The 16,051-nt window shown below is 38.3% G+C and overlaps 1 protein-coding gene across 1 annotated transcript in view; it reads right to left on the reverse strand.

Annotated features, from left to right (window-relative positions):
* Nucleotides 1-16,051, reverse strand: part of CAP2 (cyclase associated actin cytoskeleton regulatory protein 2) — a 70,077-nt gene that overhangs the window by 39,477 nt on the left and 14,549 nt on the right. The window contains exon 3 of the mRNA XM_049824089.1: nt 14,951-15,051. Coding sequence (XP_049680046.1) covers nt 14,951-15,051 — 101 coding nt within the window. The remainder of the gene's footprint in view (nt 1-14,950; nt 15,052-16,051) is intronic.

The following is a 16,051-nucleotide window of genomic DNA, read 5'->3' on the forward strand; positions in this document are numbered from 1 at the left end:
GAGTGATTAAAAACACATATGAAAATTAAAAATGGGAGAAATTACAGTGGGATTATCTGTGGTTAAAATAATTACTTTTGGGCATTGGTTAGAGTTTTCAGTTTCTTAAACAAGGATAATGTGTCAGTTCTAATATATTTAGATATTATATAAAATGCAAATTGCAGGTTCCCATAGGAAACTCATACTTTAAGTGGAAATCATGCAAAGTAGTATAAAAACTTCAGTTGGGTAAGAAGTTGGATAAACAGAGACAACAGTAGGGTATATTACAGGTGGTGTTATTTGAGAGGAGGAAAGTTGGTAGTTGTTTTTCTCAGGGATTAGTTTTAGGAATCATCAATATGTTTATTAGTGTCTTAAGAGCAAGAATTAGGTGTGCACTCATAAAATTTGCGGGCAACACAAAGTTAGGAGGTTTTAATATTGTCAAGAAGGACTCACTCATGACTTGAAAAGAGTAAGACAACTTTGTTGGCACAGGTAATATGAATAGGAGAAAATTTAGCAGTCCTCTCCCCCGCCCCTTTAAAACAATGCATAATTTTTGGCATAAATATGGAACTGATTAATTGGAAACGCTGAAGACTGGAAAATGCAAGTATAAAAGCCAGGAAGGTGGTTTTGTGAAAAGAGCTTATGCAGTTCTACAATGGATGTGGCAAAATACTTTTAGTAGAGCTACAGAAGTGTTAGTACCATTGGAGAGGACCTCCTCTGGAATTCCATGTAAAGCACTAGTCATATGTGTTAAATAATGATGAGCTTAAATGAGAATTGATGCAGAGAATACCTACTTGCATGCTTAGAGCAATGAGTATTTGTCATACAAAGATAAACTTTAAAAGTTTCACTTGTTTTGCTTAGCAACACGGTGGCTGAGGAATATGATTCTTTCTCATACAGAATGTAAATAACAGAGAAATAAGAAAACAGCAGTGGCAGCACAGGTTTGTAAACCAGGTCATGAGTAATCATAGTCTCAAATTTAGAAGATTTCCAACTATCCAAAAAGTGAAGTTCAGAAGGGATCTTCCAAATTCCTACAAAGAACCAGCATTATTTTAAGATAGAGCTTTAAATGCTGATCAAACAGATCATAAAACATGAGCAAAGTGCTCTTAGATACAGAAAATTAAGATTGGTTTGTGAGCTCTTGAACGTATACTGAGCTGGTAGCATCAATGAGGTTTGAAAAATGTGTCTCTTTGGCACTTTGTTTACATTGCATTAAATCCATGTTTTTGGATTCCCAGTGGTCACTCATGGAGGCTGAGGAGGGCTTTTTTCTCCACTCAGAATACAAAGGAACAACTGGTTTCTTGTCTGATCTTGTACCTCTTTCTGGAATTTGGTCAGAGCTGGAGACAGACTGTTGGTTGATGTACACTGATGTTCCTAAAAGACTGACATACCTTGACTATGCCTCATACATGTGTCTTGCTCATCTGACCGATGATAAAACTATTGTTGGATGTGGAATCAGGATGTACTTCTCCTCCAGACACGTATTACTCTTTTATGTTTATTATTCCTCCTCCTCCAGAGTGTGGAGTTTATTCCAGGAGTGTGCAGAGTGTATTCCACTCCTGCAGAGTGTGGCCAAGGCCCCGTTCTCAAAATGTCTGGGAGCTGCCTTTAAGAAATCTGCTATTGAGGGCACCCAAGCCATTGGTAACCCCTGGTGCATTAAAAGTGTGGCTTTTTGCATTTTATTATTATCCTAAATTTATTATAGGACATTGGAAACATTCAGTGGTCAGTCAACTAGACATTGATTGCAAGGCTTGTACTGTTGCCCAAAATTTATCCAGCTCCAAAAGCTTTTAGTTGTGTAGGGATCAAAGCACTCACATCTCTCATCTTTGCATTTACATCTTAATCAAAGGATTGTGCTAACACAATTTTTGCATTTTACAAGCAGAATTTTATAAGACTTCTGCCACAGTTAGTTCCTTCTTTCTCCAACAGCATCAAAAATGGCTTTCTGAGTTCTACTTTTTCCGAGCATGCAGTACTTCTTTCCATGCATCCCATCAAAGTAATAGAAGAGCTTCTTCTCATTAAGAATGCATTAGTTCAGTCTATCACCATTCCAACTCTTTCTCGTAGTCTTTGAAACATGACACTTCATTGCTACCTTCTTCTATTTAGCAGGCAGCACTGTGTAACTAAGCAGACAGCACTATTTTTTATAAGGAGATGACTCTTTCGTTAGACCCCCATGTCCAGTGAAGACTAATGAGTGAAAATGTGCAGGGTGGGTATTTTTCTCAACAACTCGTGCAGCTCACTCAAAAGATTGCCACAGAACAAATCAGCTGAAACTCTTTCAGTTATAATGAATGATAGTAATGAAGCCTGAGTGTCAAAAATGCATGGGAATCATGAGTAAATTTATCAGAGTAGACTAGAACACAAATTTGCACACATCTATCTGCAGATAGAAATGGGCATATTTTGGAGCAACAGATAATTGACATCTAAAAACTTTGGGTAATCCTTTTGGCATTCTTGGGATTATGCATGGACACAGCAATCATCAGAAAGATTCCTCAGCTGAAGTGAATATTTTGAAGGACACAAGTTCCTCAAAGCGTTTCCTACTTTGCTTTTAACAGTTTGTTCTAGAGGCTGGAGGAGACAGCTGTGACTGTGGACCTGAATGCCAGGACCGTGTGTATTCCATTCACCACCTCAGTTTCCCTATCAGTGAAGTGTGGAAAAAGGTGTCTTAATCCTTTACCTCAGGTGTGTTTGATAGCTGATTTAGCTGATTGATACAGTCAGAAGAGCCAAAGTCTGGCCTGTATGCAATGTCAACCCAATTCCATGCCTGTTGAAACCTGTGGCTGACTACAGTGAGTGAAGTGACCTCTCTGTCACCATCGCAGTAACAGCATAGATAGGCCTCTTTACAGTTAAGCCTGCAGAAGTTAATGGAGGTATCATACATATTTAGAAATCATCTTTTTAATAGCAACTGGTTTAACATTCTCTGTCACAATACAATGCCAACCGTTGATATTTCCCAGAAGCCACTGCTTGAAAAATTGCCAGAGGCTCTGGGAGAGAAGTCTAATGGTGACAATGCTTCTGACCTGTTAGAAGTAGAGCGAGTATGGGTTCCACCCAAACTTGCATGTTTCAGACTGAGTAGACATAGATGCACTGAACCTGAAGCTTAAACTATCAGTTTGCTTTAGCAAAGTTCAGTTCTCCAGAGCAGATGTGATTTTAGGATCTATCTCTTTCTAATTTTAAATGTTGTATTCAATCTAAGTTGCCCATCACTCTGGTATCCAAGCACTAATAAATATAAATATTATTTATGTGACAACAGTTTGGCAAACTACAAGAAGAAACAGGCACATGCATTCAGATCTCAAGTTACAAGTAAATTCAGTCTTTGGAAAAAAACACCAATAAAACTAAATAGAAGTAAGAGAAACAAACAAAGGATTTCCTAATAAAATTAAGTCAAGAAAATTACCCTATTGACCTGATAATATTAAATTTGTCAAATGTTATTATACTTAATAACGTATTTCCTCAGAGTTATAGCACTGCAAAACATAGTGTAAATATCAGAATCCACTGGACTTCTGTTGTTAGAGAATAATACACATCTGCATATATATACATGCAAACATTAACAGTGATAATTTGCAAATCTAAATACAGATCTATGTATATTTTGGATTTCTAAAATATACTTAATGACTTCATTCTGAAACAAAATAGTAAAGAGGACATGAGGGAAAAGAATTGGGATTTAGTGGTCCAGAGTTTTAATTGTAGTTTCTGCAGAAAAAATTTTGGGTCCTTTGGGTTTAGCAAAAGACACAATGACTGACAGCAAATGACAACTATAGATGGAGCTTCACTGTTATGAGCAAAGACCCCAGTCTCTCTCTAAAAGGGACAGTACTGCCAAAGGAAGAGAAACAGTTTGTCTTTCACATTCTGCTTTCAAGAGCCTCTTCAAAGTGAAGGGGTGAAGTGGCTGGTGGCTTGAAGGGAGAAGCAAGAAATGGAAAAAGAATGGAGTTTAGATTAAGTATGGGGCTGCCATAGAAACTATCCAGGCCAGCTGAAGAGACAGTATTTATTTTGTACAGCTAGTTGGCTGATAGAGATTTTTTTTAAACTGGGCCAAATGCTGAAGAGTCAGTGGCAGTTCTCCAAACAGAGCACTTTTTATACTGGAAAAGGAAAGAAATAAAAAACTGTCACCTTTCTCTTACTGGTCCATGCAGAAAACAGGGTTGAAATTCTAGTCAAAATTGAAGTCAATGGGAGATTTGCCATTGATTTTGATGGAGCCAGACACCACCCCAGATATTTTCTTTTCTATTTTCAGACAGATGTATTTGACTACCACCAATCAGCTGTCCTCTATTAGTGGTGGGTTTTTTTAGTGGGGTTTTTTTAGTGTTTTTCAGCATCAATGGCTATGTCTATATTAGGGAATTTTTGCTAAAATTTCTCAGCATTGCTACTGCCTGTCCAGTACCAATCTAAAGTTATATCAGTGCTGAGCTCCCTAGCTGTTTATATCTGCCAGTGTATTAAACACTGTGTCATGTAACTGTGCACAGTGCTAGCCAATATTGCTTATTTGTTGTTTCAGAGTAGCATCTGTATCTAGGTTCATTAAGTTTACCTTTTAGTAAGCTTGACTGTGACTTAAACCACTCAGAGCTCTTAGCTCTGGTGGAGCTCAAACCATATTAGTCTTAAAGATCTTTTAGCACTAATGACATAAAGTGGATAGAATTGTTTGGGTTAAATCCTTGCTGCCATTTTATTTCTCCATATGATACATGAAGTATACAGATGTACTGGAGTAGAGGGGTATTTAAAGCCACAACAGTTGCTTTTACATTAATTACAAAATTATTGCCTTGGGTAAAGAATATACAGGCTCTGCATCTTTTGCACCAAGAAAATTTGCTCCAGTGTTCCAGAATTTCCTCTAAGCTCTCCTAGTTTTGAGTAACATGAATTGTTCTGATTGATCTCAAGGGACTGTTAACTTTAAAACCTAATGAATACTATTTAAATGTCAGCTTTGTTAAATAATTAATTATTAATCTTGGTAGCAGAAGCGGTCAGTTATTTTGTTCATCTGTCACTTTTTCAAACAGATACAAATATTTGGCTGCAGGGCCATTGCCACTGATTACTGCCAAGTGAAGCAGTAAGAGATCATATTCTCCCAAAACATCTCTAATAACCTCTACCCACCAGAGAAGAAGAGCAAGGCCAGACCAAAGCTCTTGACTAGCTGATGCTCTCCTAAAGCTCAGGCTGCTTTTGTGTCTTCCAGATTCACAAATTCTTCATGAATCTCTTTTACAACAGCCAAAACTCTGCAATTCACTTGACTTCTGTTCATTTAAACTTTTACTTGGAATTTCCAAAAACAGATGTAGTGTATTGATAGTTAGGGATTCCAGAGGATTCAGCATAGAAAAATGCTAAGAATTGTGTGCAAAATAAATAGTCCATACATTACTGAAGATGTGGTCTATTTACAGACTAAAGTTTTTTTTTTGTTTTCAATACCTTTCTTTTCCGAACAGTTCTGAAAATGTTCAGGAATTCAAGTTTGCCATTTACATTGCAGACTGTTGACTTCTTCAGAGTCAGTCACCTGCTGGAGATTTCAAAGCCGTCTCATTGCACAGCATACGGTCATGGATCTACATTTAAAGGCCTCCACATCAGTAGAAGTAAAAGATGCTATTGGCACATTGCAACACCTGATATTCCAGTCCCTGGTGCTTATCTATAGACTGGACATTCCCAAAATTGGCTGTCAGCTGAGCGGAATTTGTGCTGTCATGTTCTGCCTTTATGATATGTAATTAGTGATAATCATAGACACAAACAGCTGATAAAACCAGCCAAACATTTTAAGAACAAACATAAAAATATAATGAGAACAAATGTCTTCTTTACAGTGCAGAGGGTACATGACTAAAATCTATACTAGGGCACCGCTGTTGGTTGGAGCTTCTAATAACCAAAGACTGCCATAGTCATAATATATTTTATGAGCTGTAGAGTATGAGTAACAGCAAATAGTGATCATAGGTTGGTTTTGACCTGCCTCCAATTTGTCCCCAGGACTCCTGAGGTGAAAGGCTAACACTGTAAAAGAATGACAACTCAGAAAAGTATGCAGTTTTCCAGGGGGGATTAATTTAACTAATGACATTACGGGAATATCCGTTGTATCACATGCCAAAGGTTAGGCTATAACAAAGTTGTAATTTTTTTGGAATCAGTATTAGGGAGAGTAGATAGAAACCACCCCAACCTGCACAGGCATTTATGGAAGTTAGCCACAATCTTCCTGAGAGCTCTTATAGCTCTTCATCCTGACTAGCCTGCAAAAGCGAGCAGGTTTCTCAAAGAGAGATGGGGAAAACCAGCCCACTTCAGAATTTCATTAAGAAACAGAAACTGTGGTACATTAAAGTTTCACAGACTTCCAAAGCTTCTAGCTTCTACTATTTCTTGGAGCTACATTGTATATCTCTGAAAGTGTGCGTTAGTTCCTTAAATAAATAGGAACCACATACAATGTACTGAATAGATGAAGTCCAAACTTTGGCAATTGTCAAGATTAACCATTTTTTAAATTCAGGTTCCTTTTTTTCCCCATGGATGTCTGAGTTTGGAATTCTTTGGAGGGTGCAGTTGCCTGTGTCGAGGAATTATTTGTGGAGAGATCTAATTTCCCTGAGGAGAGGCAAACCTACATTTCCTACATGGAACAGATGCTGTAAACCAGCACATCAGACAACCACAGAGATCTCAGGGACCTGCAGGTCTCATTGTCATCTGTACAAACATACTTTTGCCTGCACTGGCTGCAGGCACTCCGGTTATTTCTCTGATGGGCTGTTTTTCCCCTGAGGTCTGCTGCTAAGCAGTCCCACTCTCTATCCCCAGCTATTCTCTGAGAAGCTCTTCTCAGTGAAGGTCCAAATCCATGCTGAGGAGATTTCAGAAAAAGCTTTATGATTTCACAGGTTTAGGATGTCATTCACGTGTCCCTGATTTAACGAATACAAGTTCTAGGAACTTCAGATGCTTATCTCTGAAGGTTAAAATTAAAGGTGTAAATTAAAAAGGTTACAGCACTTGTTGAGGTATCAATTCATAAATATTCTTTTGGCAGTGCTCACTGGGCACCCTACTGAGGAGCTGATTGCTTCACTTTCTGTGTCTGACAAATACCAAATTCCCTGATAAAAAGACCACAGAACCTTTGATTTCTAAGAAATTGCACTGTCTTTAGAAAGAGAGCTTAGATAAATAGGTACTTCTATTGAAATGGCTTTGTGCGTGTTCTGTCTCTCACACACTTGAGGACAACTGGTGACATTGCCCACCTCATTCTGCAAGTAGTACCCCTGAGCTCCCTGAAAGCAACTCAAATGCTAAAAGTGCCAGAATCTGTCTCCTTGTGACTTCACTTCCACTTTTATCACCCTGGAAGAATCCCAGGCCCTGAGCAAAATGTGTTAACACGAAAGGAAGTTCAAAGCTTAAAGCTGACACATCTATAATGGTATTTAAGGTTCCTTCCCACCTGAACCATGCTTTCCTTTTCAGATATGCTAAATACCAAAAGCCTACATTTACTTGGAGAGGGGGCCTCAGCCTCTCTGAAAGGCAAGGTATTTATCTACATGCACAGTGATGTGACTGAAAAGCAGATCTGATCTAAGGTGGCCTCAAAGATCTACTTCAAGACCCTAAACGAATCTTTTTATTATAGCTCTGGGATTTAGAATAAAACATACAATTAAACTTATGAAACAAAATAGCAAAAATTAAACTGCTTTGCAGTTCAGATTAATTATGGAAATATATAGTTCAATTTATGGCTGTCAGTAGACGAACAGGAGTTAGCAGTGACAGCGACATGGTTTAATCTATCCTAATGGACTCTTCAACGTTCAGAAATCTGGCCATACCGATCATGCAGTTCATACTGGATAAAAAGAGGCAATACACGTGTGTGGCCACATTCTACCCTCATCACTCCTGACAGCACTCCCAGCTTATTTAAAACAACATTCAAACCATGCACTGGTTTCCCTTGTGGCTTAATTCTCATTATTCACTGAACTCCTTTTTACTAGAAACTGACTGAAGAGCCAGATTCTGAGCTCATTGTTTGGTTTTTTGCTGACTACAATGAACAGCCTTCTCAGTTTCCAAGCCCAGCATTTCTATACACTCAAAACAGTTGCAACCACCAACTAGCAAAATAAAAGCAGACCCGGGATGGGAAGGCAGGATGAGTGAAAAGAGTGTGCACGTGCTTTTCAGAAAGAATGAGACTGAAAATTAATAAAAGACTTGCTTATAGCCTGTAGCAACAAATGACATCAATCAAGCATGGGAGATGTGAGTCCCAAACCAGAAAAAACTGTAAAAAAAAAAAAAAAAAATTGTATTGTTGTATATGTCTCAGCTTGAAATAAATGGGCTTAAATAATGTTACTACTTCAACTTGAAAAATCATAGTTCTTCACAAGAGAAATAAGAACCATGAGCACTGATGCCAGTAAAGAGTTTTCGGTCACAAGAGGTTCATGCCAATGACAAAAGCAAGGATACTGTCTCTCTGGTCCTCTGTCTTGATTTTCCTGATGGATCAAGATAGTTTAATTTGCCCATGGTTCACTGGAAATTACTGTTGTGAGAACCACAGACCTCACTGTTCTGAGGTTGAGTGCCTGAGTTGACTGCCACCTATGCCCGCCCAATCCTGGGCTGCTTTCAATCAGAGAGAAAAGTAAAAGTCCGATTACCTTATCAAGGCTTCCTCATGGACCTTGAATCTGTGCCAATTCCATGTCTCCAATCCTCCCTAATAAGTTTCTCCCTACTTTACACTGGCAAGTGTCCTGCACCATGACTTTGCAACAGGCTTATCGAGACACTCACACACTGTATTTGTAGCTGTGAGTGCAGCTGGTCCACACACTAATGCTACCCATCATTTAGCTAGCTAATTTAGCCATGTAATTTTATCACTTTATGATTTTTGGTTAAGCTGATGCAATGGTTTTCAACCTGTGGAATACTTATGCCTCTAGGGCTATACACCACTTCTGGAAAACCACCAAGAAAAACAAGTTTCCTGTCAGTAGACTCAAATTTGCTCTTACAGGGCTTCAATGAAAAATTTTTAGAGGATAGCAAAATTAACATGAGCTAGAGCATATGATCAGTTCTGATTTAGACTTCAAATGGCTGAAAATATAATGTATGCCTTGATTAATTGCTCCAATCATTAATTAAATTAATTGGTAAACCAGACCTTAAATCTAGTCTGAACACTGATACTCAGTTCAGGATATTATTCTGAATTTATCTGGTCGATTAAAGAGCCCTTCATGATCAGAATTTTTTTCATATAAGCAAGTTATCTTTTAACACTTTCTTGGGCAAACATGATGGAAGTTTCTTTGGTTTCCCATTGCACATAAGGTTTCCCACTGAAATCATTCTACCTTTTTCCTGGCATCCTTTGCAGATAAGAAAATCCCATTGTACTGAGTAACCACATACAGATATAATCCCTGCTTTTAGGGGCCAACAGTTTTAGACCCTTAGCCCGAAAATGGTCCCTGATCAACTGCACAACTTCTTTGAAATCAACATAGCTACTCAGGGATTTATTCAGAAACTACTCCATATGCAAAGGAGCCCCATGAAAACAGGTTGTGAAGAACTGTTGACAGCCTTGACTGTGTTTCTGATTTCTTATGTTTCTGACTGTGGGAATGCCATATGGAACATTCTCATATATTCCTACCACCGCCCCCCCCCCAAATTTACAGGTCCATGTTTCTCATGCCCCCAATACACAACTAAATGCCCAGTATTGGCCACCATGGCATGTATTTTTCAATAGAGTCTATTTGACATTTGTCCCTTCCTTGCCTTTTTAAATAAGAAGAAAAGCAAGTGGTATTTACTGCAATGTCAGTCAAGAAACTAACAGCCTGATCCAGCTCCCATCAAAATTAATGGAAAAACTCCCATTCTTTCAGGAGATGTTGGTCTAGACTCACAATGGACAGGTTCTTCATGCTCAGGAGCCATCTTTATTCCCAACCAAGTGTCTTACAGCCAGACAGGTACAACCACGTCTGCACACCGCTGCACCTGACCCAATAAATCCTGCTTGTTTTGAAAGGCAGATCCAATCCTTAGGCCACAAGTGAAGTCATCCTTTGGAACACAGCAATCAAAAGTTGTAAAGCTCCTAAAAATGATACTTTTTCTGGATTAGCTTCTTGGCGACATTGTGTATATTGCATTTCCATCTTGTCATATTAAAGCAAACGTTCTTTATTGCTTATGTTATGAAGTATCTTGTAGTACACATATCGGGTGAGAAATATAGCTTAATTAGCATTGTAAAATCAACTTTAATAATGACAGATTTCCAAGGTTGCTTTTTTGCTTGATGGTTATTTGGGTTTTTTTCACTTTTGGTGGATAGCAGTACTGTTTTCTACACTTAGTCTCCTTCTTTCAGCTGAGTGCATTTTGTATGCTATAAAAAATGTTTCTCTTTTTATTCTTTTTTTATGTACTCTGTTTTTCCCAGTCCTGTGGTAGCTACTTGGTTTGCTGTTTGTTTCATGTAGCAGAAAATACCTACCACAGAAAGGCAGCCTGACAACAAGCTTCTCTTTGGGCATGTTGACATCATCCTCCTCTCTGAGCTCTAATTGAACTTTCAACACAATGCCTAAAACTGCACAGCCTCTGGGCACAAAAGATGAACACGAGAGTACACTTGTGCATTCTGTTGCCCTGTAAGCAAATTGCCTTGTTAATGAGGAATCAGTCAAATAATGGGTTTGATAGTCTGTGTTTAGATTAGGTAAGATAAAGTGCAAAAGTGGTTTTTGGTGTATCACAGACAGCAGCACATCCTGTTCAAAGTTCAGGACTACAAAAGCCATTGACTAATTCTTCAACATCTGTCACAAGAAAAGGCAAGATACAGCTATTTCATGTGTAATAGCTACTCTTTGGAAAAAATGAAGAAGGTAGGATTTTTTAACTTCACAGATAGGCCAAACTGGAGCTGCACTTTGCAAAGTGCATATATACTTCATAAAAGATAACTCCTGCTTTCAGTTGTCCGTCTGTATTTACAGGCACTATGCCTGGAAGGAGGAGAGGAGAATGCCATTGCTTTCATGTAAGATAAGGAAAAGAAACTCTGTGGGTATGTGCATGCAAACAACGTTTGTGGGGTGAACATTGCTCCCCCTGCTCATGATGATGATAACAAATCAGTGCATGCACACAGAGAACCCCTGCAGATTGGATAATGTGCTGTGAATTGCTGCTTTGTGCCATCTTGTTCAAGTAGTCATACATGTAATGTATTTAAACTTTCTCCCAATAAGTAGCAAGCTAACCAACAGCCTTTTTGTTTCTGAATGCTCCACACCCACAATGTAGTTGGTTGTCTGTCTGAGCTCTGCATTTCAGCAGCTGGAAGTTGATGGAAGAGAGGAGGGAAAAGGCATCCATATTTCTATAGTTTTCTTTTCCAAGCTAAATAGCTTGGATGAGAGAAGAGGGAACATAACTGAATCACTCAGACAATCTGTTCTTTCAACTGGTGGGCTTGGGAGTTGAAAAGATTTTTACAAATAAACAATTAAAAAAAAAGGCAAGTATTAGTTTGACAGGAAGGCTGTAATTCTGCTCTGCTCTGTACCACATAAAATACTAAAATATGGAAATTTTAAGTTATCTGTCCTCTTGTAGAACTAGTACATTCTCTTCTTATCACTGTGTCTCATCTGGTACATTACTCAAACTCAAGCCAAAGTATTCCACCCCTTGAGGTATCACATAAACAAAAACAATGTGAAGAAGCTCATAATAAACACATCACAAAAAACAGCTTCTTGGCCTTCTAAAATCTTGCTTTGCTTTGCTTTGACAGGGCAAAGAGCACATCAAACCTGCTTGACTAGCTGCCTCACTGGGACACAATCTGAAGGTAGACCGTGTCTTCCACAGGCAAGTCTTTGTCATCCTCAGCGCATTTTCTGTAGCAGTGGATGCATCTGGGCAAAGTGATGGGACTCATGTCTCTGTGATCCAGCAATCAGCTAGTGCTATCCTATTGGCTGTGCATAAAAGAACTGCCTACGCTGTAGACCCACTGAGTCAGCTTCAGGGCTGTTATAACCTGCAATAGTTGGTGACAGCCTCCAAGACGCTGGTATGTCAGGCCAAAGACAGCTGGTTGGCAGCAGTCCTGGCCATACTCACTCTTTCACTGACTTCACATGCTCCATAGTTATGACATGGACAGCAGAAAGTGGTTTCATAAAATGGGTGCCTGTAGGGAACTTTGTATATCTTAGAAATAACCATATGATCACCAGATTTTTATTCCACAGTGACAGGACAGGAAAAGGATCTCATCTTAGCTGTTTAGGATAATTTGTTTTAAATAGACAAAGTAAAAACCCTAGTCATTCTCTCTGTCTTTTAAGAAGTGGTTAGCTTCTTTAATGCAGTTGACCTCAGAGATTCACCACTGCATGTACTGTTATTTGAATGAGAAATACACTGCTCTCAAGATTGAGTCTAAGCAGAACTCTTCTTTGATAAACTAATCTTTGTAAAATCCACCATGCTGCTGTGTTTAACAGAGCCAGGAACTAGCTATTAGTTCTCTTTATTATTTTGTTCTCTTTCAATAGACTAATATTAGAGTACAGCATGCTGAAAAAAAAAAGGAATGGGGCTCCTTAACAGATATTAGTTATGGCTGTATTCTTCCTTTCACCAGAAACACAAACCACAGAATCCTTACAGCAATCAGCATGAAACACATCATGTTAAATCCCTCATTTCTTTAGCATAATATGAAGTCCCTCTTTCTCTCATATTACCATTCTGGTCAGTCAGGTATGTGAGGTTTTTCTAGGCAACAGGTGTTTTTTGAAATAAAATACAACCTTCCCTTCAGCTCATTATGTGAAAGAGACAGCAGCTGCAAGTATAATGCTGAGGACACATGGTCTATAAGACACCCAGAAGAAAAATACTCCTTGTTCCACTTGTTAAGGTAAAGCACAGATGTTGTTTCAGTGATAAGCATGAGCATAAGGCAACCACTGTCTGCTTCATGTTGTAAATTCAGAATCAAAAATTTCAGAATATTTAGTAGCCTGCAATCAGAATCAGTGGTTTCTTTATGTAAGGGAAAGTTGTTTATGTCTAATTTCATAGTCCTAAAAAATACTCCTTATCACAGTTTGCATTACACTATCATCAACAATACGCTAGAGACTATCCAAAGACTTGGCAGATAAATTATTAATAATATTTTATATGGACTCAATTATGAGTATCAAATAGTGACAAATGCATAAATTAATACACTTACTGATATAAACATTTACAGATAGTGTATATTAAAAAGTTTTCAGTCATTTAGAATGTTAAATGCCATTTTTTCCCCTGCTTAGTGTTGGTACTAAGGCTATTTCTGTATCACTCAGATCTAGACTGTTGAGAAATCAACTGCAAAATAATGGTGTCTAATGAATGTAATGACCAAAGCTAGAAGCAATCCTTTCCAGGGAGCTCAGTTAGGTAGGTAATTCCCACCCCACCTCCCAGCTTATTAATTTTTACCTAATTTATTTTAAGAATGAAGTACATATATTGTAGCTTATAGTAGAACTATTAAGGTGAAAAAGCTTTTTCAAATAAAAAGGAAGTGCAGCACTTCCTTAGAAACACAAAGGTCCTCTATAATTGCCTGATCTCCTTACTCCCTCCAGTTTTCTAGGCCTAACTAGGTCAGAAACTCTATCCTACCAAGAAGAACATATAACACCACAGAGAAAACACAGTTCACAAAATAATCCTAGAGCTCTTACTGGGGAGTAGGCTGGTTACTTTGGTTGTCTTGCAAAATATTTATGCTGGCCTTGCAGCATAAGTCTCAGTAGCTTGTAGGACTGCATGTTTTTCTGGCTACAATGTTTGTTATGTAGAGCAGCAGCTGCAATGAATTGGGAAATGTACACATGGAGAAAGGCCGGATGGCATGGATCTATTAGAAAAAGTCAAAAGCTTCACGCTCCTTCAGATCCAGCTTAAACTGACTCTGGCTCTTTTGTGTGTGGGTTTTTTTGCAAAATCTATATTGCTAAGATGTTGGTAAGATAAGGCCATCCTTTGTCATTCTGTCACCACCAGTTTTAGAGAAGACAGACTTAAAAAATAAAATGAAACAAACGAGCTCTGATCACAAGATATTATAAGGTTACAAAGTAATTTAATCATGAAAATGATAGCATGGTAGTACTTCCTTGCTGTGACATATGTGTTAAAAAAGGGTCATTTAAATGCCTGACAAACTAATTTTTTTTTAGTTTGCTATGTTGTTCCAAATGAAAGAGTAACAAAAACAAGCAATGAAAAGAACAAAATTTCTACATTAATTGGAATGATGATACATGTGCATAGAAGACAACCACAAGAAGTTATCACTGCTCAGACCCACCTATTGGTTGCTACTCATTTGTTGACTCATGTTCTTAATTGTGTTCCTGCCCTGCAAAAGGCTTAGCAGCCAACAGGACAATTCAAATTGCTTGTGACTGAGAATATTTATGTATCTTGCATACTATAGCCTTCAGAAGGGGAGCACTCTCTTCTTATGAATCCATACAGCTTTTTTCCCTTCCTGAACCAACTGTCCTCAGTGTGTTATACCAGGTTATTACTACTACAAGAACTAATAATTCAGAGTACTGCTATTAAGATTCTCCTCTGCTCAGCATCAAGGATGATCACACAGATTCCAAGACTTGTACGCTTATATCATGGAGAGAAAATTTGAGTAAATACTCACATGTGTCTTCACGTCACCTTCAAGAATCTTGCTGTACCTGAGAAACTCAGCAACACTTCCATTCAGCAGCCTATCAAAGGCTTCAACATATGGTGCTATGCCTATAGAAGAAGACCATTCCATTATAATGGGTTCATAAAGTACATAATGCATAGGACATTCCCTTGTAGCAGATGGAGGAGAAATACCACAGAAACGGGAAATCACTGTAGCTTAATTTCTGCCATAATCATTGATTTGTGAAGTCAGTGAAAAAGGATGTATAATGATTTTTTCCTAGCTAGAAAAAAAACCAACCCTCCTCTTGGTAGAACTTGGCTAGGAACACGAAGAGAATTTACTCTGTATAATGTAATGGGAAGCCTCTTTTGTCTTAAAATAACAGTTGCTAAAATAAACATTTCTCAGACCTTCAAAGGCCTAGTGGCCTGATAAGCATGAGTGTCTTAACAAAATTCTACTGTTGTACATAAAACAAGTATTATCCCCTAAAAAGAATCTGCGCAGTACTCAACAACTACTTTTATATCACCCACCCGTTCCTGAAGATCTTTGTATTGTTTGGTGACTTTTAGTAGCAAGCAATTCAATTTCCAGTAAGAAAGAGTCTTTAGAGTGGGTTTACAGTGGATTTATGCAGTGAGATGTGGCTTTGTAATCTCCTTATTTTGTTGTCTGACCTTGCAAAACTGTCACTGGATAAAGAAAGCTCAAATGAGTCTTCTAGATGACACATCCCATTGACTATATATATGGTATACATTCTAACAGAGGAATAAAAATGCTATTTTCTGTATGGTGTACAGGTCAGTTTCCTGATAAAGTGGACAATCAGAAAATGCAGATGAGACTCAGTTTCTTATGCACCTGGCATCTAAATGGCTTTATGTGGTACCTTTTAAGACAGCAAAAGTAATCTTTCCTTGGATGCTTTCCAGCCCTCCCTTTACTCCCTGACATATCCTCATGTCTCGTCTATGCCTCAGAACCTTTGCCAGGTCCAGCATGAGCAATGGATGTGTGAATTTATGGCATCCGTAGGATCTGAGAGACCAAGGTTAAAATTCTTCCCAGCCTCTGTCCCTCATTAATGAAGCCTGA

Source organism: Accipiter gentilis, chromosome 20 (genome assembly GCF_929443795.1).
Source record: "Accipiter gentilis chromosome 20, bAccGen1.1, whole genome shotgun sequence".
Classification (NCBI taxonomy): Eukaryota; Metazoa; Chordata; class Aves; order Accipitriformes; family Accipitridae; genus Astur; species Astur gentilis.